A 26,048-nucleotide genomic window follows, 5' to 3' on the forward strand; every position below is an offset into this window, starting at 1 on the left:
CGTGCTCAGCAGCACGTCCCCCCGGCCCCAGGACCAGGGTGGAAAGTCCGAGGAAGTCCGAATGGCAAGAGCCCGGTGCTTCCCTGAGACGACAGGGTCTTGTTGGGCTCGGCCACTCCAGGCTGAGTGACCCCCGCCCCCTCGGGGCTGCATTTCTTCATCCCTTCACCCACAGACACGACACTCACGGAGGAGGACACTGTGAGGGACAAACGAAGGCGTGAGCGCTCCGTGAGCCCAGAAGTTCCATCTCCCACCCGGCTGCCCTCCCACACCGCGGAGCCCTCAGCCTGCGCGGCTAGAGAGAACGCCACCTTCCAGGGTGGGCGCACTCCCAACAGGCAGGGCGGCCCTCGGGCAGAGGGCCAACTTGGCCCCACGACCCCCAGGGGAGGGGGGAGGGAGAGAGAGGCCGCAGTAGCCGACGGCGGAAGCGGCAGAAGATGGCACGTGCCAGCTCTCCAGAGAAGAACTCAGGGGCAGCTTGAGAAGCCCCCAAAGAGTTCTGTACGAGTGACAACGAGCTGAGCTCCACCACACGCAGAGCGCTCGGCCGCGTGTCACGGGGGCAATCACGACCGCCCCACACACACAAACCCGCAGAGAATCAGCCCACACACAGACGACCTCTGACCCCGCTGGTCACCAGGGAACCCAAGTGCCTGTGGCTGGGCCTCCCGGGACAGCCCGCCCACCCTGGCGGGATGCAGGGCGGCGCCGTCCCCCACCCGGTCCTGCACACGGTCCACTCCGCAGGACCTGTTCCAGGAGAGTCCGCGGGAGGGTCCAAGAAGGACGCGGACGCACTGCCCAAACACGCAGCTCGGCCGAGGATGGCGTGAGCTGGAGGCCGACAGGCCACTGACGCAGGAAGAGGCCCTCCCGGAACTGCCCTCATCTGACCAGAAATAGAAGTTTCTGAGGAACCGGGACTGTCACGAACGCTTCTCCCGGGGAGTCTGACGGCCGTGAGGGGGACGCGCCAGGACGTCCCCGCACAGACTAACCTACCCCACTGCTACTCCATTACTGTTCATTGCTAAGATGCTCTAGAAGTCCAAGTCCAACCGCCCCTTTGAGTTACTCATCACTGTGGTTTCTCCTGAGTGATGTGTGCTCATTAATGAACTATGTTTCTCTTGTTAATCTCTTTTGTTAATCTAACTTCCAGGGTCCTAGCCAAAGAACCTAGGACGGTAGAAGGGAAAAGTTCTTCCTCTCGACAGTTTCAATGCACAAATGATGGCAAGGAGATTCAGATACGTCTCCCCAGTGAAATAATAAAAAATCTAAAGCAATGATGTAAACAACGTAACCGCGCAGAAAATGCTTGCTATAAACCGTACCTGTGAATTAATTACAACTTATAACTCTAAGAGTTGTTTACAAACCACAGATGGAAATCCGGAAAAAATTATACTAAAAACCTGGATGCTGCTTAATTATCCAAGTTAAGACAAGTCTGTACATCTGTTCAAGAGAGTTCCATAGGGCCACAAAGAATGAGTGTTACAGCAGTTAGACAAGGACAGCTCCTTACAAATCCAAACAAGAAAACGTACAGTAGAGTTAAACCAACTAAAAAGATACAAGGTAAAAGCATAGCAGGATTACAAAAAGACTAGAGCAAGTAGCCTGGAGGGCTTGAGTGCCCTGAGCACACCGCTATGTTGGGAAAACACTCAGCCATACTGTGCAGCTCACACGGGCTCATAAGGCCTCTCTCCACAAAGTGGAGGCAGTGGGCCCGCCCAGGCCTCAGGGGCTCAGTCCCCCTCCCAGGGGACGCCCGTGCAGCAGAGCCGCTCTCCACCTCAAGGGCCCAGTCAGACAGGAGGCTCTGGCCAAGAACGTCGGTTGGGTCAGAGAAACATGTTAAAAGACCCGAGGAGAATGTACCCAGCAAAATCCAAAATAAGCGGAGTGCAGTGGGAAAAAGGACCTCCGCCACATCACGAACACATGGAGGCGAAAGGTGGGGAGGGGCTGCAGCGTGGCGTGGAGCCCTTGTCTGCACCCTGACTTTTACAAAGAAACTTTTATAAAGCCATCACAAAGACGTGAGCACGGCACATTTATTTCACAGAAAGGAATTCCTACTAATTTGTTCAGGTGTTATAACGGCATTACAGGTATGTTTATGTCTTTTTTAAGAGCCCTTGGGAATATACACTACAGAATTCATGAATGAAATGCTGTTTGCTTCAAAATACTCCAGTACGTGTGTTGAAGGCAGGTGACAGGATGGATACACAGATTTCTTGATACCATTCTTTCTACTTTAGTATATCTTTAAATTTTTCCATTAATAAAAAATCTTTTAAAAATGAACAGGCAAACTTGGAATTTGCTATGGCCCATGCATATGAACAATCTCAAAGCCAGCGTGCCCCTGCATTGGGAACACCCGAACCCTATGGTCTGCCTCACTCACTCTCACCTTTCCTGATGGAAGTAACGCTCCTGGCGTCCAGGTCCAGCTTCTGCACCAAGGCACTGGGGTCGATCTTGGTCCTGGCAAAGATATCAGTGTTCACGAAAGCCCACTCCTACAAAGGAAAGACAGGAGACGTAAGACTCGCTCCATGGTTTCAGGGTGAAATGCAAGCCAGTCCCAGGCAGGGAGGCCCCTCAGGGAGGACCTCATGATGGTCGAGGACCAGATCCAGCTTCCACGAAGGAAGAACTGGGGAAACAACCCGTACTCCCCAGAGTGGAGGCTGAGGCCACTGGAGCTCAGATCTCAGAGCTCTAAGGTGGCACTCCTTCCTGCCAACCTCAAATCACCAGATGGGTTCTGCTCCTGGTCCGGAACCGTCTTAGACCTGATTCAGGATCAGTATCGATTACGAATTACAATCTTAATATTCACAAGCACTTGTGACAGGAACCAGATTTCCTTCCAAACCTTGCATCTTACTCCTATTCTTTCTGCAGCACTCTCCCATTTCACACCCTTGTTCCATCTCAGCAATCTCGCTTCCAGGTCTGCTTCCAACCCACATTCATCCTGCATCAAGATTTCAAAACCCTCCAGGTCACTCTGCAATCACACTGTGCTAACCCAGACCCCACCCCCCATGCCCATCTGGCTTATTCCAGATTCAGGCCAGGGGCTCGGGAAGGACCACAGCATCAACCCCCAGAGGAGTCACAGACCAAGAAACAGGACTGGAGTAAGGCAGAAACCAGCCCAAGTGCCAAGAAAGTGCTGAGCTGGACAGCAGCCCGAGAGCCCTCGCTCCTGGGGAGTTCCAGGACAGGGAGAGACAGTCAGCAAACAAGAGACCTCAGAGACCTCACACAGGGAGCAGCACTGGGGCTGGGAGGTGTGCGGGGAGCGCTGAGCAGGGAGGGCCTTCTCAGCTGAGACCTCAGGGCAAGATAAGGGGACGAGTGCAGACTCAGGTCACACGTGTAAGTCTGTACACAGCCCGTCCTCGACTTCTTTCCACAATGTTCATTGGACATTTTCCAGAGTGGCACTTTCCATCTCATTACTCCACGTTTTAGGAGCTTCCTATAACAGGTGCTGATGTCACATTGTTAAAATGTGTGTCAAGGATCACCATCTCTTTATGTGACTAGAAATCAGCATTCTGTTTAACTCTCTATTCCATGTTAAAGTTCAAGGATTACTCTTTTCCTTTATACAAGGTCTATTTATTGTTTTTCTCCAAATCCACCTAGTCTTTGTAAGGTTTTCTTGCATTCCTTTCTCTTACTTGATTCCTTTATGTCTTTAATATTTTAGACACACTTATTTTGTAGTCTCTATCAGATAATCCTATTTTCTAACTTCACAGCAGTCTAATTCTGATGCTTATTCTTTCTGCTGACTCTCGCCCATGGTGGATTGTTTCCTTATAATTTTGGCCGTAGTCTTGTCTTCAGCAGGATTTTATCTGCTGGGGGAATCCCACGTGGTCTGGCCAGCACAGAGAATAAAAGTGGGGGCTGTGGGGGAACCCATGTCGGGACTAGCAGAGGCGTGTGGCTGACTGTCTCCCCAACAACCATTTAACTGGAGAAAATGATAAATCTCATTAAGAACAGAAAGAATGTATGGCATATGAGCCATGACCTCTTCTCCATCCCCACTCCCACCCCCATTTGCAGAAACTACCCCAGGAGCTCTACTCCTCACCCCAGCTCCCAGTCCAGGGTGGGCAGTGTGCACCAGCCAGCAACGCCCCCCCCAGCCCCCTGCACATACCATGTTGCACAGGCTCCAACCCAAGAAGGTGAGGCCAGACAGCCAGGGCTCCTTTCCCCCGCCCCACCCAACCCCCATTCATTGGGCAGAAGCTCCCCCTCAGGCAGGGAAGGTCAGGAATACAGATCTTCCTCAACTTACAATGGGGTTACATCCTGATAAACCTATCGTAAATTGAAAATATCCTAAGTTGAAAATGCATTTAACACACCTAATCTACTGAACATCACAGCTTAGCCTAGCCTATCTTAATTGTGCTCAGAACACTTATGTTAGTCTACAGTTGGGCAAACTTAATCTAACACAAAGCCTATTTTATAACAAAGTGTTGAATGTCTCATGTAATTTACTGAATACTGTACTGAAAGTGAAAAACAGAACGGTTGGATGGGTAGCGAATGGCTATAAGTGTACCTGTTCTTTACCCTCATGACTGTGGGGCTGACTGGGAGCTGCGACTTGCTGTCGCTGCCCAGCATCCTGAGAGAGTATGGCACCACATATCACTAGCCTGGGAAAGACCACGATTCAAAATTTGAAGTATGGTTTCTACCGAATGCATATCGCTTTCACACCATCGTCAAGTAGAAGAAAAACCCTAAGTCAAACCATTGTAAGTCAGGGACCACCTGCACCGGGTCCTGACCATCCGCACCAGCTTCTGTAGAGCAGAGGTGCTCACAAGTCAGGGAGACTAGGGGCCACCCCACAGCTCCCACTTGTAGAGAGGGGTGTCAACAGGGAGAAGCTGAGGCTGTTCCTGCACCCCTCTCTTGTGTGGACAGGCTCTGCTTGAGGGGACTGACTGTATCAGGAACATAACGTGGAGATCCCCATACCCAAGAGTGTTGAAAACAACAGAGATCCGGGTGCACTGTGTCGAGGCCGCCCCCGCTCAGGAGCGATCAGAGCTGGACAGGGCATACTGGAACGCATTCCTCAAGCCAACCATAACACAAGGCAGGGGCCCACTGGCACGGGGGCTTAGGCACAGCCCCTGAGCAAACACTGGCTGAACATGGGCTCCTTTGGCCCATGAGTAACTCCTAGGAAGCAGCGTTCATGGCCGTCTGGAGGCTGTGTGAGGCTCAAGGCTGCACCAGCTCAGGAGAGACTGGAGGGAATCTCAAAGCTGCTAGCGCCTGGCTGAAGGTAGGTCAAGAATGTAAGCTCGCCAAACTGTGACGGAAGCCTCTGAGCCGCACACGTATCCAGTGGTAAAGGGCAAACGCATAACTGGCCAAGGGAGCTTAAGCACAATCTTTGACCAATAAGTAGTTTAAGCTGACCCACAAAGCCAGGCTAAAAGATAAAAACAAGAAAGAAATATGAGCAGAAAATCAGAGGTTGCACACTGGCGGGAGAGTGGAATGACTTCACACAGCTCAGAGCCAGGCCAATAAACAAACAAAATGACCTGGCTAACAACATCAAGCCCCTGGGGCACTACAATACACTACCTAAAATGTACAGTTTCAACAACAGAAAGTTATGGTGCATGAAAAGAAAAGGAAAGCATCACTTAGGCAACAGAAGCTGCTTTTGAGTGGCCCACAGATAGACTCAGCAAAGACTTCAGAGCAGCCATTAGAAATATGGCCCCAAAACTAAAAGAGATGGTGTCTAAAGACCTACAGAAAGATATGACGACAACGTCTCATCAAACAGAGAATATCAGTAAAAAAGACAGAAATTATTAAAAAAAATCAAATAAAATTCTGGAGTAAAAAAGCACAGTAACCAAAATGAAAAATCTCACTATAGAGGTTCAAAAGTAGATTTGAGCTGGCGAGGAAAGAATCACCAAACTTGAAGACAAATCGATAGAGATTATACCATTTGAAGAAAAGAGAGAAAAAGAACAGTCTTGCAGAAAAATGAACAGAAACAGCCTTACAGAATAGCCTTGAAAAAAACACGTATAGCGCCTTGGAGAACCATCAAGCACACCAACATACATCCCTGCAATGGAAGTGCCGGAAGGATGCAAGACAGGAAGCAGCATAAAAAATACTCAAAGAAATAATGGCTGAAACTTGCCAAATTTGATGGAAAACACTAACCTACACATCCAAGAAGCTCAATGAACTTCAAGTAGGATAAAAAAACTCCAGACAAGATCTACATCAAGACACATCATAGCCAAAATGTTTCCAGGCAAAGAGAAAATCTCGAAAGCAATAAAAATGGCTCATCACATACAAGGGAACCCAAGTAAGAGTAACAGTGACTTCTCAATAGGAACAGTGGAGGCCAGAAGGCAGTGGGATGACATATTCAAAGTGCTGAAAGTCTGAAGTCAATCAAGAATCTTATAACCAGCAAAACTATCTTTCAAAATGAAGGTAAAATAAAGACAGTCCCTGATAAATCAAAGGTGAGAGAAGCTGTTGCTAGCAGACCAGACTTATAAAAAACACTAAGGAATTTTTTAGGCTAAAAGCAAATGATAGCAGACAGTAATTCAAATCCACAAAAACAAAACAAGGAGCCTGAAAAGGGTAAACATGTAAAATGTTAAAACATGTAAACATGTTAAAAATAAAAGAATAATTATAACAATCTTAGGTTGGGTTGTAACATATCTAGACACAACTTGACTAACAATAATAGCACGAGGACATGAGAGGGAATGGATTTTTACAGCTATGAAGAGTCTATCTCTCACTGGAATCAAGATGGAAATACTGATGTATATCATAAGCTCTACATCAACCGCCAAAGGACATCTTTTTTCTGACAAAGATTCTCACCACGACCAAACTCTACTCAGGCCCCCTGTGCTGTTCAACTAGACATCAACCTTTAACAACACCAAAAGCACAAGCAACAAAAGAGATAAATTGGACCGCATCAAAATTTAAAACTTTGTGCTTCCAAAGACAATATCAAGAAAGTAAAAGTCAACTGACAGAATTGGAAAAAATATTTGTAAACCATATCTATCTTATAAAGGTTTAGTAACCAGAATATATAAAGTCTTCTAACTCAACAAAAAGACCAACAACACAATTTAAAAATGGGCGAAGGACTTGAATAGACACTTCTCCAAAGAAGATATTCAAGTAGTTAACAAGCTCATGAAAAGACACCTCAACATTACTAGCCCCTAGGGAAATGCAAATCAAAACATCCATGAGATATCACCTCACATCCACTAGGATGGCTACAACCAAAAAGACAATAACAAGTGTTGGTGAGGATGTGGAGAAATTGGAACCCTCATATATTGCTGGTAGGAATGTAAAATGGTGCAGCCACTGCATAAAATAGTCTGGCAGTTCCTCAAAAAGTTAAACATAAGAATTCCATACGATCCAGCAATTCCACTCCATACATCCACAGAAAAATTGGTACACAAATGTTCACAGCAATATTATTCATGACAGCCAAAAATTAGAAACCACCTAAGTATCTATTAACTTAGGAACAGATAATAAAAAACATGGTGTGGTATGGTATGTCCATACAATGGAATGTTTTTCAGTCATAGGAAGAATGAAGACAAAGAAATGGATGCTACAAAAATAACACCACAAGGATGGACCTCCAAAACATGCTAAGTGAAAGAACTCAAACACAAAAGGCCACGTACTGTATTATTCCATTTATATGAAACGTCCAGAACACACAAATCTATAGAGACCGAAAGCAGACTAGCGCTTGCCAGAACGACTGATAATAAGTATGGGGTTTCTTTTTGGAGAGAAGATTTCTGAAATTTGCAGTCATGGTTGCACAACCGGGTGAATATACTAAAAAAAAAAAAATACCCATTGAATTGTACACTATTAATGGGTGGATTTTATAACATGTGACTTACATCTCAATCAAGTTTTTATAAGAGCCAGGGCACTGGTGCCAGACCCTGGGTTCAAACATCAGCGCCCCCATCAGCAGCTGAGGGTCCCTGCTAATTTATTTAAACTCTCAGCTCTTCCACCTGCAAAACGAGGGTCAGGGCAGTGGCGGATGGAAAGCGCCCGACGCACAGCGAGCGCTTAACCAACCTGGCTGTTCTCGTTAGCATTTCGGGTCCAAAGCCACGGTCCCCGCGGACCACCCAGGTCTTCTCTGCTGTCTCCGGGCCAGCCCCCCGGTTACAGACGCCACTAAATGCTTCCAGGGCCAGCACCTGGATAAGCCGACTGCGGCCCCTCCTTACAGAGGAATACTACCTTCCCCCCGAAAAGGGAACGAAGCACTGATCCCCGACACGACGTCGGACCTGGAAAACCTCGTGCTAGGTCCAGGAAGCCAAACGCGAAGGCCGCAACCCACGCCTCCATCCAAGTGAAGCGTCCGGAACGGGCACGGGAAGTGGATCCGTGGCTGCTTAGGGCTGGGCCCGGGAGGACAGAGGGGTGATCGCCAGGGGCACAGGGTCTCTCCAGTCTGCTCATTTTCTCACTAAGCGGGGACCCTCCCTCCCCGTCCCGGGAGCTCAGCCACGGCCGAGAGAGCCTCCGCCGTGTTCGCCGGCACTCCCGGGCCCTGTCGGGTTCCCCCGCCCCGCTCCGGGCGCCGTGCAGGTCCAGCCCTCGGGCCGGCGCGCGGCCGAGCCTCCGGGGCCCCGCGCTTCGCGGAACCAACACCGCGAGGCCGGCCCGGGCGCGGGGGACCCTTCCCGGGGGGGTGGGGCGCCCACAGAGCGCGCGGGGCCCAGCCGACCCGGGCCCCACCCCGGCCCTCGGGGACCCCGCCCCACTTCCACCCTCACCGCGTCCCCACCCTCACCGCGTCCCCACCCCCACCGCCCGGGGCCGCCTGCGGCAGGCGCCCCAACTATACCTTCCCCCCGACTCCAACGGCCGAAGTCTGCCGAGGGGCCCCCTCTGGGACCGGGGGCGCGAGGCCGACCGCGGGCTCCCCCGTGAGCCTCACTGCAGCCTGGTGCACCCGGGCCCGCAGCCCCCTCACTTTCCCCATGGCCCCGGCGGAGACGCACGAACGGCCGGAAGTCGCAGGCACACGCGGCAGAGCTGCCGGAAGCTGGTCCTGCGCTCGGAAGGCCCGGTGGGAACACGAGCCCCGGCAGCTAGGATCCGCGCTGCACCCCGCGCCCGCAGCGCACGCGCCGCGGAGGGACAGGCGTGGGCTAACGCTCCAATCCCCGCAGCGCCCCTGGGATTTGCAGAATGACGGGTCCGGCGCGCGACGGGGAGCGAGCAGGTTGAAGATACACTAGTGTGTTTGCTCCGCGGCACTGTGCCTTTCCAAAAGGCCCTGGGGGAGAAAAAGCACCAGAGGACTAGGGGCCTGCATGTTATGAGAAGTGGTGTCCTCCTGTCTAACATGGGGACGAGACAGGATATGGTTGACTCTAAGGGGAGCCCCAGCACCCCTTGAGTGCGCTAGTCCCTATTAATCAGCTGCGATGGAACCTTTACTTCGCGTCCATCCTTTTTTACCTGTTTCATTTACTCCTTCAACTCCTTGAAATTGGGCATGACTCGCTCACTGAAATGGGAAACAAAGCGTGGATGACTTGTGCAAGCCTCGTGCTGGGAGCTCCACGCCCCGGACCTGAGTGAGCCCTGCTCGTCTGATCCCTGCACTTGCTTTCTGTGCTCAGCGGCTCCTGTGCCTCCAGCCCCAAGGGGTGCATTCTGGAAAACAAACTGGGGGTGGGTGGGGGGGCCTGGGGGTGGTGGTGTCATTTTCCTACTCAAGGAGCCCATTGTTCTCTTGGGGACGGAAACTTGACACATCTAGAACGAAGCATAGGGCAAAACGGGCCATAGTCGGGGCTACACAGGAATCCAGGCTCAGCCAGGGCGGCAGCCACACCTCCACCCTCCCCACACTGGGGAGGCCCTGCGGGCCAGCTCCCAGGACTCAGCCCTAGCCAGGAGCCCAGTGGGAACCCACCCCCACAACATGGGCTTTGGGGGGAATTTCTCAGGAAGGATACAGGGGTGCTTGCACAGCCTGGAGATTGGACAGATGACCATATAGGCCACTTAAGGCCAAGGTGACAGGATCTATGATTGACTCAAGGCTGCACAACTGCTGAAATTTGTGTCCACTTATATATTCAAGGTTTCATTGAGTATTCACAAGTCATTGTGCCTCTGCAACTAGACATGTTCTCAACCAGTCTACGTAGGACTTCTGATGGCTATGAAGCCTCCACAGGTGAACGGTCCAGTGTGTTCTGAATCCCATCAGCATGCCTTCAGCATCTGAGCCTGGTTGACCCTTCAGGAGAAAGTACTCACCTTCATGTACCATGGATTGTTTCATCAACCCAGATCACTGTACCTGTTAATAACCATTTCAATCTGAGTTTCCTTCAGAACACCATGCCTCTTTTTAAAGACTGTATTCTTTAAAGACCAGCCTCCCCTTCCATCACTGAACCAGTAATTGAGACAAAGATACCTGTATAGAGGAGGAAGCTTCACAGGAAGCATTTCAAATATGGGGGAGGGGTGGGGCGACAGAAGGACCAAGCAGAGAAGCCCCCACCGACAACGACCTTTGCTAATTAGTTAGCTAATTAATTAATTTTTTCTTTTTTGAAAAGGTACATCTACCTTGATACCAACAGAAACATTCAGAAGGAAATATACAGTGAAAAGTTGGTCTTTCTGACAAACAGTATAGCAAAGACAGTCTCTTCAACAAATGGTGCTGGAACAACCGGACATCCACATGTGAAATAACTGACATCCACATGTGAAATAACTGAATCCAGACACAGACCCTACACCTTCACAAAAACTCAAAATGCATCACAGACCCAAATGTAAAATGCAAAACTACAAACCTCCTGGAAGATAACACAGGAGAAAATTGAGATGGTCTTGGGTTTGGTGATGACTTTTTAGATGTGACATGAAAGGCACAATCCGCAAAAGAAAGAATTGATAAGATGGACTTCATTAAAAGTAATATTTCTGCTCTGTGAAAGACAATGTCAAGAAAATAAAAAGATAATCTTCAGGCTGGGAGAAAATATTTGCAAAAGACATATCTGATAAAGGACTGTTATCCACCATATACAAAGAACTCTTAAAATTAAATGATAAGAAAACAACCCAGAGATACAAAGAACAGATTGGTGGTTGCCATGGCGGGGGGGTGAAATGGGTGAAGGGGGTAAAAAGGTAAAAAATTCCAGTTATAAAATAAATAAGTCCTGGGGATGTAGTGTACAGCATGGTAACTACAGTTAATAATACTGTATTGTATATTTGAAAGTTGATAGGAGACTAGATCTTAAAAGTCCTCTCATCACAAAAAAAGAAAAAAAAATTATTTGTAACTACGGTAACTAGACTTATTGTGGTGATTATTTCACACAGTATAAAATATCGAATCATTATGTTGTACACCTGAAACTAAATATGTTATAGGTCAATTATATCTCAATTAAAAAAAAAGAAAACAAATAACTGGATTAAAAAATGGGCCAAACACCTTAACAGACACCTCACCAGAGAAGATATACAGATGGCAAATAAGCACATGAAAAGATATTCCACGTTATATGTCATCAGGGAAATGCAAATTAAAACAACAGTGAGATACCACTACCCACCTATTAGAATGACCAAAATCCAGATCACTGACGGCACCAAATGCTGGCGAGGATGTGGAGCAACAGGCGCTCTCATTCACTGCTGCTGGGAATGCAAAGTGGTGCAGCCATTCTGGAAGACAATTTGGCAGTTTCTTATAAAACTAAACACACTCTTAGCATACGATCCAGTAAATGTGCTCCTTGATATTTACCCAAAGGAGTTAAAAACACGTCCACACAAAAACATGCACACAGATGTTTATAGCAGCTTTATCATAACTGGCAAAACTCGGAAGCCACAGAGATGTCCTTCAGTAGGTGAATAGATAAACTGTGGTCCATCCAGGCAATGGAATATTACCCTGCACAAAAAGAAATGAGCTATCAGCCATGAAAGGACATAGTTATTAAGTGAAAGAAGTCAATCTGAAAAGGCCACATACTGTATGATTCCAACTATATGACATTCTGGAAAAGGCACAACTATGAAGACAGTAAAAAGATCAGTGGTTGCCAGGGTTTGGGGGGCAGAGGGGGATGAATAGGAGGAGGACAGAGGATTTTTAGAGCAAACTACTATGTAAGATGCTATAATAATGGACACGGCATTATACATTTGTCCAAACCCACAGAATGTACAACACCCAGAGTGAACCTAATGTAAACTGTGGACTCTGGGTGATGGTGATATGTCGATGTAGGTTCATTAATTATGACAAATGCACCATTCTGTTGGGAGATATTGATAATGGGGGAGACCATGCATGGGTGGGGGCACAGCTGTGGACCTGCGCTGTGGCATAGAACCGGAGAAGACGGCTTCTCTCACGACATCGCAGGAACCCACTTAAAGAAGTTGTAGGTGCCACCGGATGGATGGGGACACAACTGGGGGTGGGCACAGGCTTCTCCACACTCCAGAAAGCCCACCTGCTGGGCCGACACCCACTCCTTCCAGAAGTTCCACTAGTCCTGCTCACAGTCTGGCAGGAGGCTCTGGCCAAAGGCAGCAGGCTCTCCTTTAACCACCTGGTGTGGTGGGCGCTGGTCAGATGACCACTCTGGCCACTGGCAGGCGCTGACAGTGGGGTGGCCCTTTCAGAGTGGGGTGCCAAGCCAAGAGCTGACTTCTGGGGTTTCTTCGAGGGATATTTCTCTCTGGCCTCAGCCTGGACCCATACTCTAAAGTGTCCCCAGGATGTTCTGGCCTGATGGCTCTGAGGTGCCATCGTCGTCTACAAATGGCCTCATCCACTGTTGGACATTCTGGAACTGGACAGGGGCTGCTGCACAGCTTGGCCAAAGACCACCCAGAACAGACCCGGAACACCGAAAGTAGGAAGCACTGACTTGCTGCGGCAGGGAGACCACACAGGGCGCCGTGGGCGTCTTAGGAGGAGTAGGAGGGGTCGTCTCGGACTTGGGCCAGTGTTAGGTGTTTTGCGGGATGGGTCAAGTAAGGGGGGCGCTCTGGATCGGGTGCTGCCAGGAGGCGGGGGTGACTTGGTGCTCGAGCATCTCCATCACCCATCCAGGAGGCGGAGGCAGGGAGCTGGCCTGCAGCTGTGGTGGTTGGAGAAGCAGCGAGGACGGTGTCAGCTGCCAGCCGGATGCTGCTGCTTCTGGGGGCGGCACAGCACCAACGTCTCTGCTGCTGAGGCCGGGCCCGCCCCCTCCTTCTAGTTCTTGACGTGGAGAGAAGTTCTTTCAGGGAAGATAGGAAAATTTATTAGCTCTCTACTTGCAACCACCACAAAATGTGTGTGAGAACTCTAAGAAATAAATGTCTGTTGTTTAAGCCCCCAGTCTGTGGAATATTTTTGGCAGCCCCAGTTGACCAAGACAGCTATCTTCAGTCAGAGTCTCCCGAACAAGGCCTCCCGGCCTGGAGAAAGGCTTCCGGCCATATTGGGGCAACACAGGAAGACCAGCAGACTTGCACTTTATAAATGTTTCCTAACATCTAACAGTCTCTTTCCCGACACTTTTCTTCAGAAAGCTTCTGTTCGTATGTGTAAGCACATGCATATCCTTACATGCCTGTGTCTGAGACCGGGGGACTGGGGACAAGGAACATGGACACTCAGAGCCGCGGACATCAACAGCAGCTGGGAGCGAGAGCTAGCGGGAGGGAGGGGAGAACCTCAAGATCTACTGTTACATGGAAGAAGCGAGATGCCGAACAGCGTGGAGAGTCAGCTCTGATTGGTGTGACAAGAAATATCAATGAAAAATATATTCTCATCGTTAAAACTGTTTTTGCATAGAAGCTACTGGAAAGTCAGCAGGAAACCAGTAATCAAAGTTGTGTCTGGGGAAGAACTAGGGTCCAGAGCTCCCCCTCTCCCTGTCACCAGGTTGGTGGGGGAGAGGTGTCAATTTTTTGGTGCTTTCTCGGACTCAATCTTTGGTCACCCGAGGGCGCTCGCTGCTTGGCGTGGGCGCACCCTGCCTCCGGGTTCCGCCGGCGGAGCTCGGGGCGCAGAGCGGGAGTGCGGGGAATCCCAGCGCGGGGCCTCTACGCCGGACCCCGAGTCCCTTCTGTGTCCACAGGGCGCGGACCGCGCAGGAGCCGTGTCCTCTGAAGACCTCCGTGACCGTGGGTCTGGGGTCCCACGCAGTCGTGAAGGATGTCTGCCGGGACGTGCAAACCCTCCCCACCGCGGTACAACACCCCCGCCGCTCGTCACTGTGCGCCCGGCCCCTAGGGGCCCCGTTAAGGACTTCCTAGTGAAGCACCAGGCTCTGCCCTCGGGGTTCCCAAACCCACCAGGCTGCGACTTAGAGCCCGAGGGCACCTGCGCACAGCGGGGCTGCTGGTACTCCGCCCGACCCGCTGCTCCTCCCAGCGTCGGCGGCTCCTTGCAGCGTGGACGCCGCCTGAGACCAATGACACTCCTGGGACGGGGAGCTCCAGGGCCCCCTCCAGCACAGCCCTGCCTGGCCCCGGGCCAGTGCCCTAACCCCGCAGGTCTCCACGCGCCCAGTGTCAGGATTGCCTTCCTGGGGTAGTCGTGAGGGTCACGGAGCCACCAGCCTCCTGAGCGCAGCGCCTGGCCGGTGAATCCGGCTCCAGATAAACCTTCCTCAGCCCCCTCAGCCCCGGGAAGGGGTCCTGTCAGCCCCTCTGCGGCCGCACTCCTGTCTCCTCAGCCCCTGCCTGGCCTGAGTCCGAGTCTCCGGTGTCCCCGGGGCTCCCCCAGGGAGCTGAGGCCAGTTCACGCTCCCCAGGGAGGCGGCAGGGCGTGGTAGTGACTCGGGCTAGGTGGGAACTTCTGAGCCTCAGTTTCCCCATCTCTACGATGGGGTTGCCCTGGGGGTTCTCTGAGGACCGACAGGTGAAGCTGCAGGAAGCGCCTGCAGGCAGCGCGCGCTCAGTAGGTTCCAGTGGCCCCGGAGTCGGAGTCGGTAGGGAGCAAACGCGGCGTAATTCGCGGCTCAGGGTAGCGGGGTCAGCATGGGCACCGGGCAGGGACACAGGATCCGGGCAGAGGCCAAGTCCTGAGTCTGACCCCAGCCCTTTCCCCGGCGCCCCTGCTCCGGAGGCGATGGGGAGGGGAAGCGGCTTCCTCCTTCCCCGCTTCTCCAGGACCCTCCCTAGGGTCTCAGAGGAGGAAACTCTGGAAGGAGGCGCCAGGCTCCCGGGCGCGTGGCTGAGCCTGTCCCAGCCTGGGCGCGCAGTGGGCTGCGTCCATCGGCGACGGACTGGGAGACCGAGGCAGGCACGCAGTGCCGCCGTCGCCCGCCAGGCCTGGTTCCGCTAGGGGCGCTCAGGCCGGGCCCCGGCAGCCTCTCCGCGACCCCGTGGGCGAAGCGAGTGAGCAGCTGCCCGCCGGAGGAAGGGGGTCGCCTGCGCTGCGTGGAGGCGGTGGCACCTGGGCGCATCTGCCTCTCGGTCGCACTGCCCGACGGAGGCGACTCGGTCCTGGCGACCCCGGGCCCCGGTGGGTGGGGACTTGGCACTCTGGGCCCAGAAAGACCCCTGGGTTCGTGGTCGTCTCCACCCCCCTGACCTTTGGCTTTGGTTCGGGGAAGATTGGGGTTAAAGACGGTCGGTTTGGGTCTCTGCGGGGCCGTTAGTGGCCTGAGCACGTCCACGAGGACGAATTTCCGCGCCTCGCGCTCGCGCGCCTCCCTCTGGGTTCCCGGGACAGCGCGGCTTGTGCCCGACCTGTGCGCCTCTGTGCGCAGCGACCACGGGGTCGCCGCCCCCGTCCACGCCCAGGAATGTTCAGGAAGTTCAGAGGAAACGGTTTAGGCTGTGGAGTTCCTGCATTTGGAAACTCGTGGGGTGAAAATAACGTGTCGGACTCCGAGTGTGATCGCGGGGGCGATTCGGGCGAGTGGTGAGGGAGGGGCGGGAGGAAGAGGCCGGGGAAGAGGTTGCCCAAATCGCCATTTCGACAAGCGCGCTCTGCTCCGGGGAAGGAGATGGGGCCGGCCCTCCGCGGAGCCCCGTGGTGGCCCTGGCCGAGTGCCCTCCAGGGCGTGGCCGCAGAGGCGGTGCCCCTTCCTTCTAGCTTCCTTACTACACTAATTTATAGTACATCCTTTTCTGGTTATAAAATTAATACGTGGCTACGGAGGAGGACTTGGAGAATGCATAAAACTCTCCCTGTTTTCAGACGACATGATTCTACATGTGGAAAACCCTAAGGAATACAGCAGAGAACTATTAGAAATAATCAACAACTACAGCAAACTTGCAAGGTACAAAATCAACTTACAAAAATCAGTTGCGTCTCTATACAGTGATAATGAACTAGCAGAAAGTGAAGTCAAGAATACAATCCCACTTACAATCGCAACAAAGAGAATAAAATACCTAGGAATAAACTTAACCAAGGATGTGAAAGAGTTATACACTGAAAACTACAAGACATTATTGAAAGAAACAGAAGACGACATAAAGAAATGGGAAGATATTCCATGCTCATGGGTTGGAAGAATAAACATAGCTAAAATGTCCATACTACCTACAGCAAGCTACTATTAAAGCAGATTCAGTGCAATCCCAATCAGAATCCCAATGACATTCTTCGTGGAAATAGAATGAAGAATCCTAAAATTTATGTGGAACAACAAAAAATCCCAAATAGCCAAAGCAATCCTGAGAAAAAAGAACAAAGCTGGAGGCATCACAATCCTAGACTTCAAAATATACTATAAAGAGATAGTAATCAAAACAGCATGGTACTGGCACAAAAACAGATACACAGATCAGTGGAACAGAATTGAAAGCCCAGAAATAAAAACCACACATCTACAGACAGCTAATCTTTGACAAAAGAGCCAAGAACATACAATAGAGAAAGGAAAGTCTCTTCCATAAGTAGTGTTAGGAGAACTGGACAGCCACATGCAAAAGAAAGAAAGTTGACCATTACCTTATGCTATACACAAAAATTAATTGAAAATGAATTAAAGACTTGAATGTAAGACCTGAAACCATAAAACTCCTAGAAGAAAATACAGGCAGTACCCTCTTTGACATTGGTCTTAGCAGCATCTTTTCAAATACCATGTCTACTCAGGCAAAGGAAACAAAAGAAAAAATAAACAATTGGGACTACAGCAGACTAAAAAGCTTCTGCAAGGCAAAAGAAACCATGAACAAAATGAAAAGACAACCCACCAACTGGGAGAAAATATTTGCAAATCATATATCCGACAAGGGGTTAATCTCCAAAATATATAAAGAACACATACAACTCAACAACAAAAACACAAAGAACCCCATCAAAAAATGGGCAGAGGATATGAACAGATGTTTTTCCAAAGAAGATATACAGATGGCCAATAGGCACATGCGAAGATGTTCAACATCACTAATTATTAAGGAAATGCAAATCAAAACTACAATGAGATATCACCTTATACCTATCAGAATGGCTATCGTTAACAAGACAAAAAATGACAAGTGTTGGAACAGATGTGGAGAAAAGGGAACCCTCATACACTGCTGGTGAGAATGCAAACTGATGCAGCCTCTATGGAAAACCGTATGGAGATTTCTCAAAAAATTAAAAGTAGAGATACTAAACGATCCAGCCATCTCACTACTGCACATCTATCCAAAGAACTTGAAATCAACAATACAAAGAGATCTATGCACCCCTGTGTTCACCAAAGCATTATTCACAATAGCCAAGACGTGGAAACAACCCAAGTGCCCTTCTATGGATGAATGGATAAAGAAGATATGGCATATATATACAATGGAATACCACTCAGCCATAAAGAAGACAAAATCATCCCATTTGCCACAACATTGATGGACCTTGAAGGTATTATGTTAAGTGAAATAAGCCAGACAGAGAAATACAAATACCACATGATTTCACCCATATGTGGAAAATAAACAAGCACGTGGATAAAGAAATTAGTGGTCACTAGAGGGGATGGTGGTTGGGGAGTGGGCAAAAGGGGTAAAGGGGCACATATATATGGTGACAGATAAAAATTTGACTACTGGTGGTGAGCACTAGGCAGTATATACAGAAACTGATATATAATACTGTACACCTGAAATTACACAATGTTATAAGCCATAGTGATCTCAGTAAAATAATTGAAAAAAAAAAACAGACACTGAATACTGAAAATAAGGGAATGGAAGATGTACATATTATGTGCTAGAGAATACTAATAAATATAACATATAGGAATAACATCAAAAGACATAATTCAAGGCAAAAAGCATTAAATGGATAGAGAAAGATAGAGGTGATGAAAGTTACAATCCACAAAGACCGTTTACCAGTCATAAATCTTTATGTACTGAACAAAATAGCTCCAGAACGTAAAAAACAAAGACACAGACAAACTGACACAGCCACAAGCACAGCAAACACCTGACCCACCTCTCAGAAAGGAACAGACCAAGCGAGATGCAAACTAGGCCTGTGGCGAATTTGAAGAAGATAACCCTTTCTCTGTTGAAAGAATTTCCATCTAAAATACAACCTGGGGCCGGCCCGGTGGTGCAAGCAGTTAAGTGCGCGCGCTCCACTGCAGTGGCCTGGGGTTCGCTGGTTCGGGTCCCAGGTGTGCGCCGATGCACCGCTTGTTAAGCCATGCTGTGGTGGTGTCCCATATAAAGTAGACGAAGATGGGCATAGATGTTAGCCCAGGGCCAGTCTTCCTCGGCAAAAAAAGAGGAGGATTGGCAGATGTTAGCTCAGGGCCGATCTTTCTCACTAAATAAATAAATAAATAAATAAATAAAATACAACCAGAGGATAGAAAATGGAGACTCTCCCCCTGTGCCCTCAGGAAGCCAGAATTCAGGACTAAGAGACTGATTTCCCAGAAATGCTTGATCTACAGAAAACAGATGATGCTGGAATTTTGGGGGAGGAGGGGGTTGGTCAGAGCGTGTCTCATATCCACCTGGGAAGCTTTGTTGCAGGCGTGAACGGGAGGTGAGCCTGGTGGGGCTGGTCTCCAAGGTGGGCTGAGCTGAGCGGTGTGTGTGAGGCTGCCCTGATTTCTCTGCTCCAGAAAGCTTCAAGGCTGGGCTCTGGCTTTGATTTTAACTCACTCTAACTGAACTCTCCTCTCTTCACAGCCCTGCTCATCAAGACAACCTCCCCCACACCCTCAAAGGACTCACCTGTGGCTTGCTACAGTTTGCTTGTCCTGAATTGCAGTTCCTCTGTGGGGCAGGCAAACATTTTCTGGAAAGGGCATATGGCACGTGTTTTTGGCTTTGCTGGCCATACGACCCCTGCCACCACGCCTCCACTCTGCCTTGTGGCACCAGAGTAGCTACAGGCCATCCGTAATGAATGAGCATGGCTGTGTTCAGAAAAAGGTGGGGGCCAGCCCGGGGGTCCAGGATCACAGGACACTGCCCTGGGCCAGTGATTCTCTGGTGAGTGAGGAGAGTGGGGGAGGGGGAGCTACACACCTGAACCTGGAAATCCCTGCTCAGGGCTTGTGGGGAACGCGGATCCGCTAGTCCATGCCCAACCCACTGGATCCTATCTCAGGGTGGGGCCCGGGAGGCTGTTTAACACACTCTGGGGGGCCTGACCATCAGCTGGGGGACACAGCCCCAGACCACACCCTGAGCCTGGGGCCACCCTAGGCCTCACCTGGAAGGCAGGTGGTCCTGAGGAGGAAGTGGAGGAGGACGTCAGAGGCCAGAACAGAACCAGAGGTCGCCTAATGCTGAAGCCAACCCTAAGGGTCTCTTCTCTCTCTCTGTCTCTCTCCCTTTCTCTCTCTCAGAAACCTTCTCTTTTGACCTCTCCCACCAGTTTCAAGACTCCTCCTCCTCCCCAGAGGAGACTGAAGCACCTCATCTGGCTCCCTAGTTCCCACCAAAACCCCAACAGTGTGTGTGCCCATGCCTGCCTCACCTGGGTCCCCCTGGCAGCCTGCAGGCCTCCTGGCTGGTGCCAGGGGTCTCTTTTCCCTCCCTCCCTCCCATGACTGCTCCACTCTGCACACCTGCTTCCCCTCCCCTTTTTCCTCTCTTATAGTTTTCAGTGTATATTTCTTTCACCTCCTTGGTTAAATTTATTCCTAGATATTTTATTCTTTTTGTTGTGATTGTAAATGGGATTTTATTCTTGATTTCTCTTTCTGCTAGTTCGTTATTAGCATATAGAAATGCAACTGATTTTTGTAAGTTGATTTTGTACCCTGCAACTTTGCTATAGTTGTTGATTATTTCTAATAGTTTTCTGATGGATTCCTTAGGGTTTTCTATCTATAGAATCATGTCATCTACAAACAGCAAGTGTTTCATTTCTTCCTTTCCAATTTGGATTGCTGTTATTTCTTTTTCTTGCCTAATTGCTGTGGTCAAAACCTCAAGTACTATGTTGAATAGGAGTGGTAAGAGTGGGCACCCTGGCCTTGTTCCTGTTCTCAGAGGGATGGCTTTCAGTTTTTCCCCATTGAGTATGATGTTGGCTGTGGGTTTGTCATATACGGCCTTTATTATGTTGAGGTACTTTCCTTCTATACCCATATTATTCAGAGTTTTTATCGTAAATGGATGTTGGATCTTGTCAAATGCTTTCTCTGCATCTATTGAGATGATCATGTGATTTTTATTCCTCATTTTTTTTTTAATGTGGTGTATCACATTGATTGATTTGCAGATGTTGAACCATTCCTGTGTTCCTGGTATAAATGTCACTTGATTATGGTGTATGATCCTTTTACTGTATTGCTGTATTCGGTTTGCCAATATTTTGTTGAGGATTTTTTCATCGATGTTGATCAACCATATTGGCCTGTAATTTTCCTTCTTTGTGTTGTCCTTGTCTGGTTTTGGTATCAGGGTAATGTTGGCCTCATAGAATGAGTTAGGAAGTATTCCATCTTCTTCAATTTTTTGGAATAGTTTGAGAAGGATAGGTGTTAAATCTTCTTTGAATGTTTGATAGAATTCTCCAAAGAAGCCATCTGGTCCTGGACTTTTGTTTTTGGGGACGTTTTTGATTGCTGTTTTGATCTCTTTACTTGTGATTGGTCTATTCAGATTCTCTATTTCTTCTTGATTCAGTTTTGGGAGGTTGTATGAGTCTAAGAATTTATCTGTTTACTCTAGGTTATCCAATTTGTGGGCATATAGTTTTTCATATTATTCTCTTATAATCCTTTGTATTTCTGTGATATCTGTTGTAATTTCTCCTCTTTCATTTCTAATTTTATTTATTTGAGCCTTCTCTCTTTTTTTCTTAATGCGTCTGGCTAAGAGTTGGTCAATTTTGTTTATTTTCTCAAAGAACCAGCTCTTAGTTTCATTGATTCTTTCTCCCATTTTTTGTCTCTATTTCATTTATTTCTGCTCTAATTTTAATTATTTCCCTCCTTCTGCTGACTTTGTTTGTCAAAAGGGCTTTGTTTGTTTTCTTTTTCTAGTTCTGTTAGATGTAGTTTAAGATTACTCACTTGAAATTTTTCTTGTTTGTTAAGGTGGGCCTGTATTGCTATGAATTTCCCTCTTATAACCACTTTTCCTTCATCCCATAAGAGTTGGTATGTTGTATTTTCATTTTCATTTGTCTTCAGGTAATTTTTATTTTCTCTTTGATTTATTCATTGATCCAATGGTTGTTCAGTAGCATGTTGTTTAGTCTCCACATATTTGTGATTTTCCCAGCTTTTTTCTTGTAGTTGATTTCTAGTTTCACAGTCTTGGGGTTGGAAAAGATGCTAGATATAATTTCAATCTTCTTAAATTTATTGAGACTTCCCTTGTTTCCCAACATATAGTCTATCTGTGAGAATGTTCCGTGTGCACTTGAGAAGAATGTGTATTCTGCTGTTTTTGGATGGAATGCTTTCTATATATCTATTAAGTCCATCTTGTCTAGTGTTTCATTTAAACCCACTATTTCCTTGTTGACTTTCCATCTGGATGATCTATCCTTGATGCAAGTGGGGTGTTGAGGTCCCCTACTATTATTGTGTTGCTGTTAATTTCTCACTTTAGGTCTGTTTATGGTTGCTTTATATACTTTGATGTTCCTGTGTTAGGTGCATATATATTCATAAGTGTTATGTCCTCTTGTTGGAATATCCCTTTTATCATTATACACTGCTCCTCTTTGTCTCTCATTATCTTTTTTACCTTGAAGTCTGCTTTGTCTGATATAAGTAAGCAAAACACCAGCTTTCTTTTGTTTGCCATTTGCTTGGAGTATTGTTTTCCAACCCTTCACTCTGAGTCTATGTTTTTCTTTAGAGCTTAGATGTGTTTCCTGGAGGCAGCATATTGTTGGGTATTGTTTTCTAATCCATCCAGCTACTCTGTGTCTTTTGATTGGAGAATTCAGTCCATTTACATTTAGAGTGATTATTGATATATGAGGGCTTAATACTGCCATTTTATCTCTTGTTTTCCAGTTGTTCTATATTTCCATTGTTCCTCTTCCTTTGTATTTCTGACTGCCATTTCATTTTGGTGGTTTTCTGTGGAGGTTTCCTCTTTTTAATGAATTTTGGCTCTGCTCTGACTTTTTGTTTAGTGGTTACTGTGAGGTTTGTATAGAAGATCCCGTAGATGAGATAGTCCATTTTCTGATAGCCTCTTATCTCCAGTAGCCTAAGCAAGTTCCAACCCTTTCCTGTTCCCCTTCAGTTACTGTTGTCACAAATTATTCTGTTTTGTGTTGTGAGTTTGTGACTAAGTTGAAGTGCTTACAGTTACTTTTGATGCTTTCCTTCCCTCTATCTTTTAAGTGATAATTAAGTATTTGAAACCCTGTTCTGAAAGAGAGCTGCAGTTTTCTGATTTTTTCTGTCTATTTACCTCCTTGCTCAAGGCTTTGTAGACCTTTGCCTTTTTGTTTCAGATATGAGGGCATCCTTGATCATTTCTTGTAGGGAAGTCTAGTGGCAATGAACTCCCTCAGCTTTTGTTTATCTGAGAAAGCTTTTATTTCTCCATCATATCTGAAGGATAGTTTCACTGGGTAGAGTATTCTTGGCTGAACATTTTTGCCTTTCAGTATTTTGAACATATTGTTCCATTCTCTCCTAGCCTGTAAGGTTTATGCTGAGAAATCCACTGAAAGCCTGGTAGAGGTTCCTTTGTAGGTTATTTTCTTCTGCTTTGCTGCCCTTAATATTTTTTCTGTGTCATTGACTTTTGCCAGTTTTACTATTATAGGCCTTGGAGAAGGTCTTTTAGCATTGATGTAATTAGGAATTCTATTGGCTTCATGTATTTGTAAGTCTGGTTTCTTCCCCAGGTTTGGGGAGTTCTCAGCTATTATTGAACAAGCTCTCTGCTCTTTTTTCCCTCTCTTCTCCCTCTGGAATACCTATAATCCTTATGTGTCAGATATTTCTCAAAGAATTCTTTCATTAAAAAAAAAATCTTAGTTCTCTCTCCTCCTCCACTTGAAGCATTTCTATATTTCTATCCTCTAAATCACCAGTTCTTTCCTCCATAATGTCATCTCTATATTTTAAGGAATCTTGATTATTTTTTTATCTCATTAATTGTGTTCTTCATATCCAGAATTTCTGCTTGGTTGTTTTTTTTTTAATAGTTTCAATCTCTTTGGCGAAGTATTCCTTCTTCTCATTAATTTTATTCCTGAGCTCATTGAACTGTCTTTCTGAGTTTTCTTGTAACTTGTTGAGTTTCTTTATGACAGCTATTTTGAATTCTATGTTATTTGGATTGTAAATTTCTGTGACTTCAGGGTTCATTTCTGGAGATTTGTCATTTTCCTTCTGCTCTGAATTGTTGCTATAGTTTCTCATGGAGCTTGATGAACTAATCTTATGCCAACACATTTGTGGTAGTATCAGGTCTCGGATTCCACCTGCTACCACTGGGGGGATGTAGGAGCTGTGTTTCTGATCCTACCCTGTCAGCTGGAAGTTGTAAGGGTATGGCGGGTGCTCCCACCAGCTGGGAAAGGGTTCACGTGGGCTCAGGGCTGCAGCCACCTCTTCTTACAGTCCCTCCAAGGTGCATTCCCACTTTTGGGGCTGCAGTGGCACTATGGGTGTGTGTGCCAGCTGGGAAAGCATTCACGCATGCACACAGTGCTCCTGGAGAAGCATATGGGAATGCTCACCTATCTTCATCACTTCCTGGGTCCCAGTCCATCCACCTTTAGATGTATAGATGCGTGGGTCTCTCAGGCATCCTGTTGTGCTATGTGCGTATGTGCTGGTGGTCAAAAATGTCCATTTAGTTGCAGTGCAAATGGGAAGAGATAAAGAGAACAGCTCACTCCTCCATGTTGCTGACATCACTCTCATCAGTGTCTCTTTTAACAGTTTATTTGCTTTAACAGTTTAGCATTTTTTAAACTTTTTTTTCTTTTTAATTGTGGTAAAATACACATGACATAAATTGAACCATTTATCTCTATCATTTTTAAGTGTACAGTGTTGTTAAGTATATTCACATTGTGTGCAGCCATCTCTGAAGTTTTTCATCTTGTTAAACTGAAACTCTATCCCCATTAAACAACTTGACATTTCTTTTTAGAGTTAAAAAATTTTTTACTACAGAAGATTTCACACATATACAGAAGTGGGTGGAATAGTTTAATGACCCCATATGTCCCCAACATCTGCTTCAACATTACTAACTCTTAGCCAATCTTGTTTTATTTATACCTCAATGCACTCTCCCCCCAGCCCACCCCACCCCTGATTATTTGGAAGCAGATCTGAAATGTCATATCATGTCATCTTTAAACATTGCAACACATAACTCTAAAGGATGGCGGCTCCTTAGCGTAATCACTACACCTTTATCACACATAAAAAAATTAACAGTAATTTCTTAATATCATATGGTCCATGCATTGGGGTTGGTTGATAAGTCTCTTAAATCTCTTAATCTGTGAGTTCCCAGGCCGTATCTCCTCTCTCTCTCTTTGTCTCTCTCTGTGTCTCTGTCTCTTTCCCTCTCTCTCAGAACCTCTAGTATTTTCTTGCTATCTTTTATGTTCTGTGGTAGCATCAGAAGGGACCTGGTTACAGGACCTTTTTTCTTCCTCCCCAGAGTATGCAGGGGCCTCTTAATCTAAGTCCTGTCTTTCAGATCTGGATCTTTTATTCTGTTGTTTGAGTAGCTCCTCCGTAGCTCCTCCTCTCGGTTCCCTCTTCTCTCCTCCTGGAAGTCCTGTGGTCTGTGGATGTTGGCATCCATGCATCTGAATGTGTCTTCCTCTTTCCCACGTCTTTGTGCCCTGAGCTGATCCTCATCCTCTCTCTGATTCGCTGTCGTCTTTTATCATTCTGCTCTTTAGTCCGGGTAGTTCTTTTCCATTTCCCTGATCAGCATTTGAATCCACAATGCCTGTTGCGTCTCCTTTGGTGGGTGCACTCACCTCTCCCGTGTGCCAGTCTGCAGGCTGGTGTCTCCTGAGGTGCAAGTCATGCCCCTGGGCACTGCCCTCCGTGGTTCTCTGTGCCCTGTGGGTGGGCCTGTGGGTGAGCCCCTCTGGGCCACAATAAGCCCTTGTTCCCAATAGTTATTCCTCCCTCCACACTGTTGTGCCTCTGGCTGTGAACGTGGGTGATGAATGGTGTGTCCCCTTCTCACTCATGTGGTTGTTCCTCTGACCTCCCCCCCTCGGGAGCCCCGGTAGAGCAGAGGGGCTGGGGTTGATGGACCACATTTGGTGCAATCAGCCTCATGTAACTACTTCCTCCGAATTGCTGACTTACAACAGAAAGTTTCGTACGCTCAGCATCAGAGTCTCTGGCTGCCCAGTGTCTTCCCAGACGGGCCACAGCACCAGCCTGGTAGAGTGGAACTGAAGCCCCTCCCAGCCCAGCCGGGTCACCCCTGCCGAGGTTTCCAGG

At 47.8% G+C, this 26,048-nt stretch overlaps 1 protein-coding gene across 1 annotated transcript in view; it reads right to left on the minus strand.

Annotated features, from left to right (window-relative positions):
• The window catches only part of SLX9 (SLX9 ribosome biogenesis factor), a 39,539-nt gene extending 30,374 nt beyond the window's left edge, over nucleotides 1-9,165 (minus strand). Inside the window, exons 1-2 of the mRNA XM_087417932.1 lie at nucleotides 9,008-9,165; nucleotides 2,441-2,549 (exon numbers count right to left, since the gene is read on the minus strand). Of these exons, the coding sequence (XP_087274058.1) occupies nucleotides 2,441-2,549; nucleotides 9,008-9,145 (247 nt within the window). The 5' untranslated portion in view covers nucleotides 9,146-9,165. The remainder of the gene's footprint in view (nucleotides 1-2,440; nucleotides 2,550-9,007) is intronic.
• Between the last annotated feature and the right edge of the window lie 16,883 nt (nucleotides 9,166-26,048).

This window comes from Ceratotherium simum, chromosome 27 (assembly GCF_057802395.1).
Source record: "Ceratotherium simum simum isolate JZ-2026a chromosome 27, ASM5780239v1, whole genome shotgun sequence".
In the NCBI taxonomy this organism is placed as follows: Eukaryota; Metazoa; Chordata; class Mammalia; order Perissodactyla; family Rhinocerotidae; genus Ceratotherium; species Ceratotherium simum.